This window comes from Chaetodon auriga, chromosome 20 (genome assembly GCF_051107435.1).
Source record: "Chaetodon auriga isolate fChaAug3 chromosome 20, fChaAug3.hap1, whole genome shotgun sequence".
Taxonomy (NCBI): Eukaryota; Metazoa; Chordata; class Actinopteri; order Chaetodontiformes; family Chaetodontidae; genus Chaetodon; species Chaetodon auriga.
Window position 1 is genome coordinate 7474760 of NC_135093.1, and position 18130 is coordinate 7492889.

Sequence of the window (18130 nt, forward strand, 5' to 3'; positions counted from 1 at the left end):
ACCAGTGGAGTGTGTCCTGTGTTAGCATATCATTTACCAATCACACAGCCCATCACAGGCTCTGGCTGTTCCTCTTTTCTCCTCTATGAAGGGCGGCCATGAGGTGTTTTTGCTGTCACCTCAGCCAAGGAGGTTATATTAACTGTCCCATTTGTTTTTGTCTGTTAGTTAGCAGCTAATCATAAAAAAAAGCTTGCAAGCATATTTCATTGAATCTTAAAAATAAGGTCATGGAACGAGGAACAAGTGCTTTTGTAAAGGATTTCAAAGGATTTCTTAAAGTCTCAATTTACCAAAATAGCAAAGATACTCATTTCGTCTTAGCTCCAGTGCCATCTTGCAGATTATTTGTCCAGATCTTTTATTTGTGTGTCACATAGATGCAATGAAGATGAATTGAATTGTTTACGGTGCTCAAAGCACTGAAAAAGTTGCATTTCTTACTCTTTTTTTTTTTTTTTTTGTGATTTGGATGAACTTCTGCCCCGTGTACCCCATGATGCTTTGTAACGATGCGTATTTTGATACTGATGTGTTTTTCAAAACATTTTCTATTATTAAAGAGTCAAGAGTAGCTTATGAATCTAAATAAACTTTGGCACACAGCAGGCTTGCACTCTCTGAGCGCTCTCCAGTTTTTCTATCTTCTGTTATGAAAAGCCATTTTGAAAATATAGAGACTTTAAATTTTCTTTTGACATACTTGTGCAAACAGCCGTCCGTGGAAAAGCAAACAGTAAAAACAAAGGGAGATGTGGTTGCACCCGGCGGCAGTGCAGTCCAGATTTACTTTTGGATTTTGACTAATAAAACTGTTAAATCACGTTGGTGCAAAAGCGTCACGTCAAACACACTTTTGCTTTCCATTTGTTCTTATGTGGCACAAAGCAAAAGATGAGGGCCTTAATCCCATGGCTTGTGGTTTTGTGTTACAACCCATTCATCCTGTACACAACCACTAAGATTTACTGACAGGCGCAAAACACTGTTAAAGCAAAGCCATTTCTCACCAGCTTCATATAAAATCTAGCCTTTATTGTCTCGTAAAAGAAAGAAACGTGTTGAACCAACAGCAGTGCTCACTGACATGCTCCAAGTTACTTCCCCAGCAATGAAATTCTGCTGTACCAAACACCACAGCTCAGACCGGAGGGGGTTCAGATTGGAGATGTTAAAATTCCTCCAAGATAGGCTGCAGGATTTATTGCAGCATATCAAAAATGTATGCATGAAGCTGTTTATTACCGCTCTCTATTTATTAGAACGGTTTGGAATATACTGGAGGAAGAAGAATGGGTAGATATCCATAAATGGGACAGGGAAAGCCGCCTTCAGTGTCACATCCTGTATTGTTCAGTGTTGCATAACTTAAGTGAAATGAAAAAGAAATAAATTACTTGCTTGACTGGTCGCACAACGATGACTATCATTTTCCCCCTCAAATTGCATCCTGTTTTGAATGACGAGAAATGACTGCATGTGAAGGGGTAATGGCTTGATGCATTGAAATGCTAATTGATTTGTTGTTTTGTTTTGCAGGGAGTGAGTTTTCGGGGAACCCCTACAGTCATCCGCAGTACACAACCTACAATGAAGCCTGGCGATTCAGCAACCCAGCATTACTAAGTGAGTAGAGAGTGAGAACGATTAAGTGACCGTTCGCTAGAGCACTCCCTCTGAACAGCGATTGTCCAAGTGTTTTCTTAGCAGCCATAACCATGCAGGCATGGCAGACTTAGGATGTCAAGCTTTAAGTTCCCCACATGCTAAAGCTGTGTGTGTGCAGCTGTAATTTAAAAATTTTGGAGTTTGCGGGGTGGTGTCTTTTTATTCAAGGCTTCCCAAAACCAAAAAAAAAAAAAAGGAAAAATGTACAGAATGGATGAAATGTTGGAGATTTGCTTTGTCCTGAGCTACAGTTGTTAGCATAACTTGCTAACAACACACAGTTCGTCCTGGAGCATTTATCTTTGTAGAGCTAAAAGTGAAAATTGGGGTTTAAGGTGTAAATACAAACAAGAATGTAAGCCAAGCAACCAAACAGGCTTATGCTAGAACAAAACAACAGTATGAGCTTTATTTTCTTTATCATGCTCATAACACAAGGCTAACGAGTTAGCTCTTCACACTGGCAAAGCAGCAGGGGAAAATCAAGTGGGACTTAGGGAACGGTCAACACACCATTTACATTTTAGGTAAAGTTCAGTGTGGAATAAAGCGTGAAGCAACAGCGTGACAATTAAACGACAATGGTAGTCAAGTTTGGTAAATGGCAGCAAAAACTGTATTTGTTGTTTCAAATGGTTCGTTCTTCTGTTAACTTTCAGGTTCCCCTTATTATTATAGTGCCGCATCGAGAGGCTCCGCCCCTCCCACTGCTGCCACTGCCTATGACCGTCACTAGTTACCATGGAAACCAAATCAACCTGCAGGACCATGGCCTTAGCCTCCATATTGCCCCGGTGTGAGCGGCATGGTCCACTGGACACTGAGCAACTGCGCATAAAATGTTCCCGGCTCACACAATGAGAAACTTAACGGTTTTTGGAATTCCAGACGACTTCTCTCCTCCCTCCTCGCAGCTTTTTTTTTTTTTTTTTTTTTTTTTGGACACTCAAAGCCAAAAAAAAAAAAAAGGAAAAAAAAAAAAAAAAGAAAGAAAAGAAATCTACAAGACATCACCAGAGACACTGACGGTCGCTACACACACACACGAGGAAAACTGTGGCTAATTACAGTGGTTTAAAAAAAAAAAAAAAAAAAGAAGAAAAAAAAAAAAAGGAAAAAGACTGAAAACAAAAAGATCAGAATTTATTTTACCCTTGTAGCAGCGTCACAGTTTCATCCCACCATGGATCAATACTGTACATTCCTTTTCTTGACGGCTCTCAGCAGGGACGCTGTCCGGAGCTTAAAATGTAGCAGCAGCCTCTTTTCCTTTTTCCATTCGTCTCCCTCTCGATTCAGACGGCAGCGCAGTGAGATCAGAGGAGATTAGCAGCAGCACGTGCAGGCCGTGGCGGCCCACCGTTGTTTTTGATCTGTCTGAACAGTCACCGACCAAAACATCCAGCATGAGTAAATCGATCGCTTTTGATGCCATGAGAAGATTAGGACATGTTCTCTGTGATACACAATCAAGATGTAAAAATGAAAATGAAACAAATAAAGAAACATCTGTTTGAAAATAGAGGGAGCCATGACAGTATATCACCATGGCCCGCTATTTGCAAGGTTTCAAGAAACTAGTAAATATATTCTTAAAATGATTTTTTTATTTCATTTTTATAATTCGTAATGACTAAACTGCAGACTGCTTGGCTAGTGTTTTACTATTTCTTATTTGTCAGGATACAAGAGGTCATCAGGCAAAACCCTTTGTGTTTTTGTTTTTTTTTTTTGTTAATTTTGCACTATTTTGGAGGTTTGCAACACTGGAGCGTTATTATGCAGAAAAACGATGATGCATATTTGCTTTATTTCATGAAACTTGACTGTAAGTCTAATAAGTCGGTCCGAAAAGGCACTTACAGTTCTTTCCTGTAATTCAAGGCCCATCGTGTCACCGCCTTGACGTGCACTAGTGTGTTCTCACAGCTTCCATTTTCCTTTACGTTGATTAAGTCTTTGGCATTCAACCACAGAAAAGGATACAACAGCCATCCCAAGTCAAACCAGTCTCATCATTTGTCCAGTCTGATGCCAGAAGCGTCCAGGTTCACTCTGATTGGATGATTCTGATAACGTCACAAAGCAGGGCGACGATTTCAGCTAAATGCCTTAAACATGTTCCCTCCTGACTTCAGCTCCCTCACATGTTTCAGGCCAAGTTGTTTCTTTGAATCACGCTGGAATGACGGTTTCTTCATCTGTCAAGTGAATGTATTTGCATTTGCCAAAGACTTAGTTCTTGTTAATGTTTATTTACAGGCCGCCTATATGCATCATGAGAGCAGTATTATTATTATTATTATTAGGAAAAACCCACGTTGTTCATGAGGAAAAGTATATGTATAAATTCTATGCAGTGCAGAGATGGTCATCATATGCATATTCAGCTGTAAACCTAAAGGTAGGTGGAGTTTATTTAATTGTTATGTTATTTACAAACTGTTCATTTTGTAGAAGGATTTTTTTTTGTGTGTGTGATGTGAAGACACTTCTCTGTAAATACAGTAAGAAAAAATGTCTTTCATGTTCATGGGTATTATCACTTTCATTATGCTGGTCTCACTTGTACAATAATAAAAGTGTCTGAAATCTTTTACGCAAAAAAGGGGGCTGCATGGTGTGTCTGACTGTCTGGAGGAGAGCTGGAATCAATAGAAAGATGATTAATCAACATCACGTCTGATATTCATCATGGAAGCTATTTATTGAGGAAAAATGTGCTGAGTTCAGCTTCTCAAATGTGAAGATTTGCTGCTTTTCTCGGTTTTTAGATCATTTTAAGTTGAACATCTGGACAGGTGAAAATAATCCTTATTTCTGGCCTTAATTTGGATTTAAATACTTCAATTCTAAAAACAAAACTCAAAGAAATGAGCCTCAGAAGTCCTGTTTTTTACATTTTTGCCCTTGAAATGCAAGAGGCATCTATCATAAGATGGATCACAGTGACATTAAGTTCGATTAAGGGTAAAACTTTAATGAAACCCCCCGTGTATAAACAGGTAATAAATGGGTTTTAACACCAGTGGTGGAGAGTAACTACATCCATTTATTCATGCATTTGTACTTTGCTTGAGTATTACCATTTTCTGCCACTTCATACACTTTATAAGAGGTGTGCTCAGTTGATAAAACATGATGCAGATTAAACTGTCCTGCAGGATATAAAGCAGCTAAAACTGGATTTACACTGACAAACTACAACATCAAAACACTGCTGTCACACAGAGGATCAGTAATAATTACTGAATAACCTAAAAAACCCAATAATCTATTATTCAATAATAAAATATTCCAATATTTCGAGTCCAGCCCAGATCTACTTACATTGTATGTATTCATATTGAATGATGCTATTGTATATTGTTAATCATTTAATATGTGTTTATACACCTGTTACAGATGATTCACAGGAGAAGGCAGAATTGTTTTTGGCAGTTTTAAGGTTTTATTGTATGTAAAGATATGGCTGGTACGTGGCAGTACAGTATTACAACATATGGTGTGGGAAATAAAAGATAAAGTAAAAAATAAGTATAAAATAAGTAGAACAAGCAGTGGTGAGAGACCCAGTCACAACAAAATGAAAATACGTCACAGTCGCAGATGATCTTTGGCTCAATTTGACATACAAACAGGCACTGCATCGATCTTTATATGAGTCCAAAAAAAAAGGTTTCAGGAGGAGGTCCCATCCTCCAAACTACCTTTAACTCTATGAACATACAGACTCACAGGATTAAATCTCTACTATTGCACTGACCAAATCTTTCAAATCTTGAGCTTCAGCTGTTTCCTGATGCCTCGTAATGATTGTGGAGGCTGTAATCAAACCCACATTATAAGTGAAAATGCATTTTTGCATATTTTTGGGGATTTGAAATCTGTTCTCCAATAGATATAAGACATGAGTCAGATCAACAGCCCAGGACTTCGACCTAGGATGCTTTCACTGCTGCACACTCCCGCTCACAGTGTAAGATTCCACTTGCATTCTACATAAAATGTCTTTATTATTGCTTAAAACCACATACAATATGGCGTGCAAACAATTTATTATGTGTTTTAATGCTGCTTAGAAATGCTAAAAAACGGGTAAAAAGGAAGTGTTATCATGTGAAGTGCACACGTGATCTCTGCAAATTTAGCTTGATGACAAATAACTTAATTTCTGAGTGTTGATGGGTTAAAAAAAATAAAAGAAAGTTGAAATACATATAATGAATTTTGGCAGCTAATGAGACTATTTTGAGGTAAATGTATTTACTTTTCAGGTACAAAGATCACATGGTGCACGGGGGCTACAGTGAGAAGGCCTCTAAATGTTTTCTCCATGATTCGGATCACTGAGCAGCACATAAAGTGTTTAACCTCTCCTCGCTTTGTAAAGCTGAATTAATTTTTCTAGCAGTGTGCCTGAATTCAATTTGTGCTAAGTTGCAGGGAGAGATTTATGCATGAAATCCCTCTTAGAGCTTATTTTCACTCTTTCTTCGCTCCGTAATCCCTCCGCCACCGCCGCCTTGTATGACTTAGTTATATCATTATTGATTTACAACAAGTGGACACTGTCCTGATTAGCGCTGCGCGATTTGCAAAGGATTTGGGCTGCGGGAGCACATGATAGAGCTGCATGTACATCTGAAATGATGTCAGACAGAATAGGAATATACTGTATAATACAATTGTTGAGCTTTTCAGTTGCTAATTCAGACATTCGTTTCTCGGGCCAAACACTAAAGACAACAAAAGAGGGAGTTTTACTCTCTGGTCCTGCATGGACAGCAGTGATATGATACTGCATTGAAATATCATAAGTTTATATGGTAGAATACTCAATTTATGTCCTTCTATCGCACATTTTCCTCCAAATTTCAACATTGTAAAAAGAGAAAATAAGCCAGTCTGAAACATACTGTGCTGAGCTGTTTTTTTTTGGTGCACTCTGATGCCTCTGGGTCCACGAGGAGAGACCCCCTTTTTGCTTTGTAATTCAATTTCTCTGCCTGTTGTTTATTTCATAGCTCCCCTGTGAAGCATCAAAAGCTGATGTTCTGTCAGCCCCTAACTGTCGTATATGTTTGTCATTCACAGCCCTTGTTAAAGGAGGAGGGGGGGGGAGAAAAAGGGAGCTTGACTCTTTCCTCTCCCCAGCTGAGAATTCCCAGAAGCAGAATTATTCTATTTAGATGGAAACTTTTTTGTCACTTTCCTGTCTAAATTGGCATATCTGGCTCTCTCCTCCGAAACCAATAAACTGTGAACCTGGATGTAACTGTCAATCAAGCTCAAATTGACTGCAGCATGCCAGATGACAACAGCATCCTCTGGAATATAAATATATATTATTTACTGTGTGCGCATATATATATATATGTACTCTCAGAGCGGTGGGGTGATCTGATTGGCTCTTATCGACACCTGTCACTGTCTTTGCTCATGAAACATTCAGTTAATCATAAAAATCAACAATAAAAGCACAAGAGTGACATCAGTTATCCCAAATTGACAAAATCAAAGTGTAAGTTTGCATATAAAATTGTGTATTTGATCATAAAAAAAACAATAAAAACGCTAAAGTTCAACCCAGCAGAGAACTGAATGAAGACATTTGTATTTAGACAAACTAGCTCAGCAATCAGCTTAATGCATGAGTGCTGAAATCTTGATTTACTGCACGTTTTTCACAGGCCGCTCCGCAGCCACGATTTTTAATTCATCTTTTTATGCTCAACTTTTTAGCTCCATACCTAACTGTGACATTAATGCTATTACTCCTCATTGGTTAAGCAGCAATTATCTTAATGTGCAGGCCTCATTCTGCAGATTGCTCCTGAGGAAATTTAATTATTGCGCCTCAAAAGTTGCACAAGACAAAAACATGTGGAACATTGTTCTTCATTCATCTTTAAAAAGAAGCAGGTCAGAGCTCAGGTGTGTATGAAAGTCTACTTTGAACAGTAATAAGAAAGCCTTCTTTTTCAGGTATTATAACAGTGAACCTCATCATGCATAACGTCAAACCACAGTGTCAGATCTTACTGTTGACCTTTTCCAGCCGCTCCGCACTAATACATGCTGACTGAACACTCTCTCTCTGCGATTTGTACAGTGGTTCTACGAATATGCCGCAGCAACTGAATTATAATTTGGTTACTGGTGTGTCAAATGTACAATAAATCCTCAGGATGTTATCATTTGCAGTGACACACCAAGACGAGGGGGGCCGTGGAGAAAATATGAAAATGCATTTCACGTCTTTATATCCGAGCACTGGTTTGGACGTTATGAAGAGAGGGAATGGATCTGCTGCTTTATGTGCTGTATCTAATTGGATATGGCAATATATAATACGATTCTCCAGTATCCATCAATTCCTGTGTTAGACCTGTTTGTATGGCCGTGTCATTGGGGCAGCCTAGCTTGTTATGATGCCTGAGCAGCAATTATGAGGTAATTTTTGACTCTTGCTGTGTGAGGCCATCCAGAGGATACTTGAGGGGAGGTTCCTAATGAGTGAGCATTGATTGATTGGACGTAATAAGTGCCCTGCTTGACTGAAAGCAAATGTGAGAAAAAAAAAGGGGGGGGTGGGGGGGTTGGGCAGCGGGGTTTGGATGACAGGATATTTCCAAATGAAGCAAATGACCGGAGATTAGATCTGTTAGCGTATAGGTGAGCACCACACCTCTGCCAAGATGAGGCTAGCTGCCTGGCTGGCTCAGCCCAGCGCCAAACCTCATTTACCCTTCACCAGTAAATAATTACCCTAATGGCTATTTTGTGATACATGATGCAATTAAAGCCTAATGCAATGCACCTCTCTTAGTGAACGTGTCAGGTCCCACATAACAGGCGCTGGTGGTCCTGGGCTAACGGGGCTTGCTACCTGACTGGCCAGTAATGAGGATATCCTCCAAAGCAGACAGAAGAGCTCCCTAATCAGCTGGATCTGTCAGCCAGGCGTGTTTGTTTGCAACCGGGGGAGCTGGGAAATATTCAGCGAGAAGTGAGGAGGGGGAAAGCAGAATTTGATGCAGGCTATTCCTGTTAGCAAGAAGAGGGGAATAATGGAAGCGGGTGGAAGAGAGGGCAGAATCATCAACCCCCATCCTTTCCCCCCTATAACCCCAGCTTCTCCTGCTTCTCCCCTCACCCTCGCCTCCCCCACCACCACCACCACCACCACCACACTCCCAACACCCCAGTCACTGTCAGGCCAAACACATGATGAATTGCCCTGTCAACAGAATTCATTCAGGGACCAATTAATTCAGCAGAAATGAACTAGAGCCATCAGTCGCTGAAAAACTCAGAGCAAAGAGAGCAAAGTAGCTCTCTTTGGAAGAAAGAGAGACAGTGTGTGTGTGAGAGGGAGAATGAGAGAGAGGGTGCCAAGGGAGTGCAGTGGAAGTTAGCCTGACAGGAATTGGTCATTTAATGCTTTAGCGCACTGGAGACAGCCCCTGTCATAGAGGAAGCCATGACAGGACTCCCCTGGTACTTTATTTATTAATTATCCAGAGCAGCAAGGGGCATTTAACTGTCTCACTCCAGGCCTGTCAACTCGACTTCTTGTCATTTCCTCTCCATAAACAGGTCCTCTGGAAACAAACCCAAATCAGAGCAGGAGAAAATGAAATAATTCACAGAGCAGACAAATATTTTGGTTGCGACGGCTGTTGCGTTTCAGGCAAAATAAATTCAATTGTCATGCCCAGGAGTGTGATGGCGCTTTAAACACTTGATTGTCATCGAGGAAACAATATCTGGCCTTGTGTTGTGTCAGCTGATCAGCCGTCAGCAGCGAAAGGGCTCCAGCGAGACAGGTCACTCTCACGACCTCCTGACGAGAAAACACAAACACAAACACCCCTCGACGAACAACACACTCTCGTTATATATAATAGTTCCCAGCCTTCCTTTCCTTGCTTTTGATCCCTTAACTCAAAGCCATACCTCCCCGCATGTGTTTAAGTTGTGAGCTGGTAAGTCAAAGGAAAAGACCGACAAATAATAATGGTTTTGTGCGGCAGAATTTAGTTATTTTTTAGATTTTCTGCCCTGTTGATCAGCTCGTGACCTTTTAGATCAATCTTGTGACCCCTCATGAGGGTCCTGACCCACATGTTGGGAACCACTGATCTGATAGACTTTATCAGGTGAAGAAAAACTACCCAAAAGACACATTTGAATGTCAAATACTGTAACAAACCAAAAGACCAGTTAGGTTTTTGTACCTCTTCAACTGTTAGTTCTGTATATTGTTATATGGTTTTTCAAAGAGCTTCGGTCTAAGTGCTCCATATTATTCTACTTTACTGTAAATTCACCTTTAAAGTCCGACACTGACAGATCAGTGATGACTTTAGCTTAAAGTTTAGCTACTAAAAAATCCGCACTGTAATGCACTGGGAGCTTTAGAGTGATGCAAAGTGTCTTTTAGTTGTGAGAGAGACTCGAAATAGTTTGCAATCATAGACCTCATTGACTCAACCCTTTACTTTGCTAATTCCTTTCCTTTCTTTTACATGATCTCCTTTACAGTCACACAAACCATTGATTTCTTTACCTCAAGCTGATTGTAATCACCTGTAAATTGTAGCTTATTGTACTCTTGCGTCAAATGTAAGTCACCCTGTATTAGGAATTACTAGATTAACGACTGACCTGCTGTTATAGGACAGCTTTTACTTTCTAAATGTGAAGCCCAGGGTCAGTCTGAAAGATTTAAGGGATGATGTCAACTCAAGGAACACAGGTAAAGAGACATTTTTCTAAAAGAATATGAAGCAATAACACCATGAGTCTAACAGGGCAACTATTGTCTTGCCACGTTTGATACAGTTCTATTTTCTCTGCTTGAAACTCAATGAGTCTGTGGTTGACCTATTCAGTCAAAGGTCTGATCTTTCCCTATTGTGTTGTGTTGATCAGGTGGTAAATATTTGATGAAACCTTTTCTTTAGCACATTGTGCATCCCGGTGTAACAGGAGGACGGAGTGGCAGCTGCGAGGCTGCTTATGCCATCGGGTATTCCTTACCAAGATGACACAACAACCCACAGCAAACTTCAGCTGCCTTAACAACAGGCCAGGGGAGTAACAGCACACATGCAGCGGCATTATGTAATTATAGGTAACTATAGTTCTTTCCTAAAGCTAAAGGAATGATATTAGCGATATTTAGTAAAAAATTAGGATTATTAGCAGGATTACAGCTTTATAATACCTTTTAAAATAAATACACTACCATGCACATGTGCATACTGCAGCACTTCACATGCCTACAACAACACTCTGGTCTCCGGTGAAACCACAGCTAATTTTACAGTTGCCAGTTCATTATCGGGGCTCTCACTAGGTGGAAATGTCATCGTTATTTTGTCTTTAAAGCAGAAAAGGGGAACAGCGTCGCAGTACAGTGAAAGTTTGCCTTCCAGCTGTGAAAACACTGTAATCATCCAAAGACTCGACGTCTAACTTTAAGAAACAATTACAGGCTGGCGTTAGCTACACAGAAATCCAGTTAGCTAAAGTTAATGTTGGTCAAAACCTGTCAATACTACTACTACCGTTACTACTACTCGTACTACTGCTACTACTGAAAAATATTTTGGGACAGTAGGTGGGGAAGTGTGGGCAAAACCACAAGCCCCAGACTCCAGTAAGTAACATAATACTTCTTCTTGTCCTTATTTGCATATTTGGTACTGACGTAATCCAAAAATAACGGAGTAATCAAGTTACATGTAACATTGTGATACTTGGATTAGGTTACTGGCTACATTTTTAACAAGTGCTTAGTAATTGTGCTGGAATAAATTCTTAAAGTTGCCCTCTAAACCCCCTGCTAACAGCATAACAAAACACTTTTATGAAACAGGAAACACATAGAAACTTAATGAAGGAATCTTTATTGGCTTCTCATCTAATCCTTCATCACACGTGTCACAATGCTTTAAATAAACACCTTTCAATGAGTTAGTCATCAAGAAAGTACGTAAAATCCACACACTGGCACGAAAGTCACATCCCTGGACTGAGCAGCACCTTTCTGAGAGCTGATCTTGTCTGCAAGTTTGAAACAAAGGCGATGAAATCTAGAGGAAGCCAGAAATAAGGAGATGTGCTGCAGTATATAATTAATTAAATGAGACTAATTAGGAACATGAGAGCAGGTGCCAGGCTATGGGCTGACAGCACAGACAGCCAGACAACAGGAAGGGAAAAAAAAAAAAACTATGGGTAAGGGGTGTAACGTGACAAGAGGAGGGACAAAGCAACTTTCTGTGTTTTGTCACATGAAACCTCCAAGGAATATATGTGACAGAAACTGTAGACCCAGACGCCATGGGGGTCTTTCCCTTTGTTTAAGACAGATTTTCATTTCGCCAATTTGAGGTTGATGCAAGCAAGAGATTTTCCTCCTCATTATTTCTGCGCGTGGATTGGAAAAAAAAAAAGAAGAAAAAAAAAGACGACTGAGCGACTAGTATATGAACATGTGCAGTAGCTCAGCGGAGACAGCATAGAGATGTCATGCATTTAGAAATACTGTGAATACGAATAGTAATGCACAGTCACACACTGCGCAGCCTCTGGTGTAATGAGAACTCCAGCATTTCTGATCCTGCACAACTCAAGGTTATTTTTCATAATTTTTTGGATGATAAATGTAATCCCAGCTCACTTGTTCCTAATCTAGAGTGATATCAGGAGCCCTAACATCACAGTCATTGATATGAAGCATTCTGTCACATACAGGGTGTACGAGATAGAAAGAACCTGTATTTCTGCCACAAAAAGCACCTTTTTCTTCCATGCTGATGTGGTCCCCACCATTATGGACAGTCCAACTTGTGCAGCCAGAGACACTCAGAAGGGGCATCAGCCTATTTTATCACAATTTGCTCGCTAACCAGTTACAAATGTGGCATGTGATGACAATAATGAGGCTTGATGTCACTTAGCCTTTGGGCCGTGTGTGTGGAATAGCAAAGCAGGATGTCAGGGTGCTGCAGGTCCTCCACTCTGGCACTGCGAGGCCTCCTGCACGCGGGGTGACAGACACCTCGGTTAGAGAGAGAGCCGCCTCTCTAACAGCATTATAAATTACTGTAGATCCTATTTGTGTCAGTGGAGGCAAGTGAGGGGAAAATTCAACATCAGCCTATTTATTCATTTACTTATTCCCTGGCTCGGTCAGGCTCAGTGCTGCCGGAGAGGAGCTCTGCTTCGCTCTGCTGTGCCACTCTGCCTCAGAACAAATGCTGTATGTTTACAGGGACACATGGGCTTTTTATTTTAGAGGCACTGGTGATATCAGAGTCAATCAGGCCAGGAAAGGGAAAGCATTACTGTACAGATGAGGTTTTATTTTTTATCGTTTTTGCTCCTTATCTGGATGGAACCTGAATTTTGCAAATAACCGTGCAAGTTTTGAACATGTCCACCATGAGCAAAAACCCTGCATCCTGAGATGTGGTGGAAGTGATGAAAAGAAGTCACGTTTAGGCAACTAAAATGTGATTAAGGTCATGATGAAAGGACACTAAGTTGATTATAAGTAGGAGACAGGATGCAAACGATGTCCTTTAATGCGTTTCAACAAGCAAGAAAGAAACATCCTGAAGTGGAAACTTGTGAGCAGTCAAAACCCTTAAAAACAAACTTGTAAGATCAATAAGAACAATAAATTAATTAGCTTATAACCACACGCAGATTCTAATATTTCCCAAAAATGCTGAGAGCCAAAACCTGATAAATTAACATCCTGGTAATTGAGAGATTTTTGACTGCGTGCTCAACAAACAGGCTCACCTGACTAAACGTTCAAAACAAGAATGCTAACAGTTCTTACTTTGCGTAATCAATAACAAGTGATAGAGAATGGATTCTGGGAAAAAAAAGTCATTTCCCAGCTAACTATGCCACAAGTGATTTAAAGGAACAAAGTGACCGCGGCTCGATATGGTTTTTTTCACACACACACACACACACACACACACACGGACACAAAAAAAGCTAATACAGGAAAAGAGATGGAGCTTTCGTTTAATTATCAAGGGATGGCTTGGACTGTGCATCATCATTAGTTTGACTAAATAGCGTCGGTCAGTGACTCAAGTAGTGGTAAATGGCACAATTAGCAGGCTGAGCAGGGAGAGGTATATTCAATTTGAAAGCCTTCTTTCTTAATCCATCTCCTGTGATCATGAGAAATGCTGAGCTATGGGTTTCTACGCTCATTGACATTAATCAGGTTAATTCCAAGTAAAATGTCAACATTGTAATCAAGAACTAGCACACTCCAGCAAAACCTAAACGTCTATAGATGCTAAATTTACAGGTCCAGCAGCTTTTGTCTCCCCTATCTCCATCTCAATGTAGTCCTCGTCTTTGTGAACAGATTCCTCTGTTTGCAAGTTGGCACATTTCCTCTTCGGCTGAGCATATTTGATGAACGGCTAAGGAAAAAAGAAGCGCAGATTAGTTTGAAACCTACGTAGCAACCAACAACAATGAATAGCTTAAGTACAGGCACCAGGGAGGTGTTGACATGCTTCCTTAACATGAATCTGTTGTTCCTTGTTCCACTCCCAGTGCCCCAGTGCCCCAGTGCTTAATCCCTCAGTGCACTTGCTCTGTAACCCCAGCAGGTGCAGTGGGAATCTATAAACACAGCTGGTGCGTCTCAGCGTCGAAACTCTCAGATCTACCCTCACCTTGCACCTCACCCCACCGAAAAACCCACAGTTTACCCAGAATACCACGCATAACCCAGATTCATGATGCTGGCTGATTCTTTTATCGTGGCTGCAGGCAAGACAAGGGTTCACGTCGACTAATTACAAGTACTCAGTGTTTCCGTCAGGATTTTTAGAAATTTGTCAGGGTGGAAAAGATACTGAAACAGCTTATAGACCATTATGGGACACTAAAACACTCTGAATGAGGGAAGCTCCTCTCTGGTTTGTGTCTTTTTAAAGCATTGATGTGGCTGATGTCAGTATTAAATAAAAGGGAAATTAAATATGTATTTATGCCACATAGGAAAGTTGGTTTGAATCAAAACTGCAAAAGTCCAAGACCACGTCTGGTTGAGCTCTATTCAAGCTCTGCGTAAAATATGTTCAAAACTGAGACAAGAGTCAAGACCACATGTCTCCTGATGACAAATATAATAAATTGTATGGTATTTACGTAATGGAATTTATTCTGAATAAAAAGAAATGTGGATCTAGTTGATTTCTTGCATTAAACTAAAACATCCAAATAAAAAAATACAGGTTTCTGGATGCACCCCTTTGGTTAAATTTAAACTTAAATTTAAGTTCTGGTTGATTTAACCTCAACCTGTCATTGAGAACATCATCAGAATACAACGAGTTTCATCCGAAATCACATTTTTCGATCATTGGACATGATGAAAGGTATAAATTCTGAATCTCTGTAGCTGTAATTTTACAAAATGCAAATCTTCCACTCTTTTGGATTACATGCGAACATATGCACATATTATGTGCAATACTTGCATGCATTATCTATGCCATGGGGATTTTGTAATCCCTCTTGCATGTGCACGCTATTTGAATCCAGCATGGGAATGGCAGAACCCGCCACTCACAATACAGCTGGATAGGTAACTGAGTGTAAATGGATTTAACGGCAGTAGCAGCATAAATGGCATCAAAAATTGGCTTTTATTCGAAATATCTTTATAATTTATATTGGAACTTTAAACTTGGTTTATCGTAGGAAAAGATTGTGGTAATTAAAAAATAGCCATCCATGACCACAGGAAGTTGTTGGTGAGGAAAACAAAAGGGCCATTTTAGCTACTTGAACAAATGTCCATTTTTCTGCTGAGGAAAGTGAAAAAGTTTCTTATACATTATGAGTCTGTTTCCAGGAGCGCATTCCGTCAATATCCAAGTAAGTAATGTATTGGATTTTGAACAATTAAAAACAAGTTTGATGGCCATTATATAATGTACAGAGTTGGTAGAAAATGAGCTGGGCAGAGCACAGATATATAGACAAGCAGAAAAAGAAAACTGTGCGAGCAAAACAAAACAACCAAGCTCTCAAGTCTGAGAGGAAAACAGGAGAATATTGGAAAAGTTGAGACTGATTGATAAAACTTTATAATGTCTGATCATGTGTAATTTTATATTGTACACTGCATTTGCTTCCCTCTCTTGTGTTTATGTGCAGACATGTCACCGTCTCCTGTCTTCACTAGAAGCCTGATGACTCTGGGTATCGGTTGTCTCATTCACTCTGATTTAATGTTCTACCTGGCTTTGCATTTTAACTCGTTAAAGTGTCGTAGTCTATACCTGCCCAGGAACGATAGTCCTGATTGCTTAGGAAATTCACCGCTGCCTGCCTGTAATGAGAGTGGACAGAGGTTAGAACAGCTCAATAGAAGAGATAACCAGTCTTTGATCCAAACAGCCATGCAGAACATACAGGCAATACCATCAGAAAATGTACTGTCAGGAATTTTGGATTTTAAATTACACCTGATTAACCTGAGGGGAGGTGAAGGAAGAGTTTGGTGGACTTGGACACGCTGAAAAGAAACATGTGGTCACAAAACCTGTCAACTTTCCCGACGACAGCGAAAGAATGATAAACATATACCAGTTGCCATAGATAAAATGCAGGTCTCTGTGATGGGGGATTTTATTTCATGCACCTGTCATTCACTTCCATCTCAAGTGCTGCAGAAGTGTGAGAACAGCCCTTGCTGATCAAGATCAGTGAACAGTCTCATGTCTGCAGATGTCTCCTGCGCTTTTGTCATAAAGCGTCTACACATCAGACTGCTGCTGAAACATGTATGGTAGACAACTTTGATTCAGGCAAACTGAAATTTGAATTATCCTCATGTTTTTGTCAGGATATGAACTATATAGATCCTGCTGCTATCATGCAAGTTTGTTTTTTTACATTTTTTAAAAGAGCATGAAATACTTTTTAGGACCTTTTTCACAGAAACTGTAACCTTTGTCACAGCAGCCTGAAGGCAAATGTTCAACAAATGTTGATAGACAGCATTTCTCCGTCTTTTCCAACCCACAGCTTTAGCTGACAACCAACTGTAATTTACGACATTTACGACACCATTCAATACTTAGGAGGACCATGCTGTTCAGTTTGTATTCCACTCACAAGATGAAAGCTAGCAAACTGGATTAACTAGTTTCAAGCCAGAAAGTGGACGCTAATTAGGTTAGCTTGCTAACTTTAGCACTGATTCCTACTGTAGCAGAGTTATAGCAATTGTACTTGTCAATACATAAAATACATTACTTCCCAGTATAACTAATTTAATGTTGCTTCTATTTTGAAACTATGTTATTTCTGATTCTATTTTTGTTCATCTTGTTTGTGTTGTATTAATTTTTCTGCTGAGACTTTCCTCTGCTAGATGTGCAATTTCTCGAGTAGCCTACAGCACAATGTCAACTTTGATAGCTTGATTGTAACGTTAATGTTAAATGAAATCTCTGTGGTGTATTATATGCAGCAGTTAACTAAACTATTTCATACTTTGTGTTAGTATTTTAGACATCATTTTTAATTCATTTCATTTTAAAACCTAAGTCACTGACATCTTGCACACTCAGCATTGTAACGATCCTACAGTACATCTAGCTAGCAAGAAGCAACCTCAGCACTTCGTACGTAACTTCACGGAATAATATACGGGTTAGCTGCTCGTGTTGTTGCTGGAAATTAAGTGATTCCGGACTATTTTTAAAAGTCACTCATGTAAATGCTAATGACCCAATAAATTTACCAGCACCAACGCTGTCAGTGACCAAATAAGTTCACAAGTCAAAGCAAACACCAAGTCGGTTTATAAAAATTCTAATTCAGCTTGACTTTAAATTTAAATTTCTTCAAAACTGCCCAAAACTCTGAGTATAAACTGTGTTAACGAGGACAATAATTAAAAAGGGGAAAGTGATTTTTCTTCTCTGTAAGATAACATTGTCCCCAAGTATTTCCCAGTAGACTGCATGGCATGGAAAACATATCTGTTGATGAGATACGTCATTACCTCCTGTAATTAATATTTTTCTTTAATCAGGATTATGTTTTGACACGTCTCCTTATCTGATTTTTATTAAAACTGTAAATTGATACTAAACGCTGTCTCGAATCCCTCGGCTCTTGAATATTCACGAGGGTCAGCTGAGAAAAGATTCTGAGTTACCACCTCAGCCGCAGTCTGACTGTACATCCCAAAAACACCTGAGGGGGAAAATGATTTTCTCATTGCCAGGCTAATGGTGTTCATTTCTGTTAATCTATGGCCCAGTGTTTTCCAATTTGGAGGGTGTATCCTCACTCTCCACTGTCTATTATGCTCCAGGGCCAGGGAGAGGCCACTTTCTCCCCATCTCTGTGGCACTTGAATTAAATGGAAGCAACTTGATTG

General features: G+C 39.9%; 2 protein-coding genes across 3 annotated transcripts in view; one reads left to right on the forward strand and one right to left on the reverse strand.

Moving 5' to 3' along the window:
- Positions 1 to 4223, forward strand: part of pax2b (paired box 2b) — a 30725-nt gene extending 26502 nt beyond the window's left edge. Inside the window, exons 9-10 of one of the 2 annotated variants that reach the window (XM_076759916.1) lie at positions 1540 to 1626; positions 2347 to 4223. In XM_076759916.1, coding sequence (XP_076616031.1) covers positions 1540 to 1626; positions 2347 to 2468 — 209 coding nt within the window. In that variant the 3' untranslated portion in view covers positions 2469 to 4223. Of the gene's footprint in view, positions 1 to 1539; positions 1627 to 2327 lie in introns of both variants that reach the window. The other variant, XM_076759917.1, reaches the window with a different exon arrangement.
- Positions 1 to 18130, reverse strand: part of lrrc20 (leucine rich repeat containing 20) — a 178666-nt gene that overhangs the window by 13386 nt on the left and 147150 nt on the right. The gene's annotated exons all lie outside the window — the stretch shown is intronic.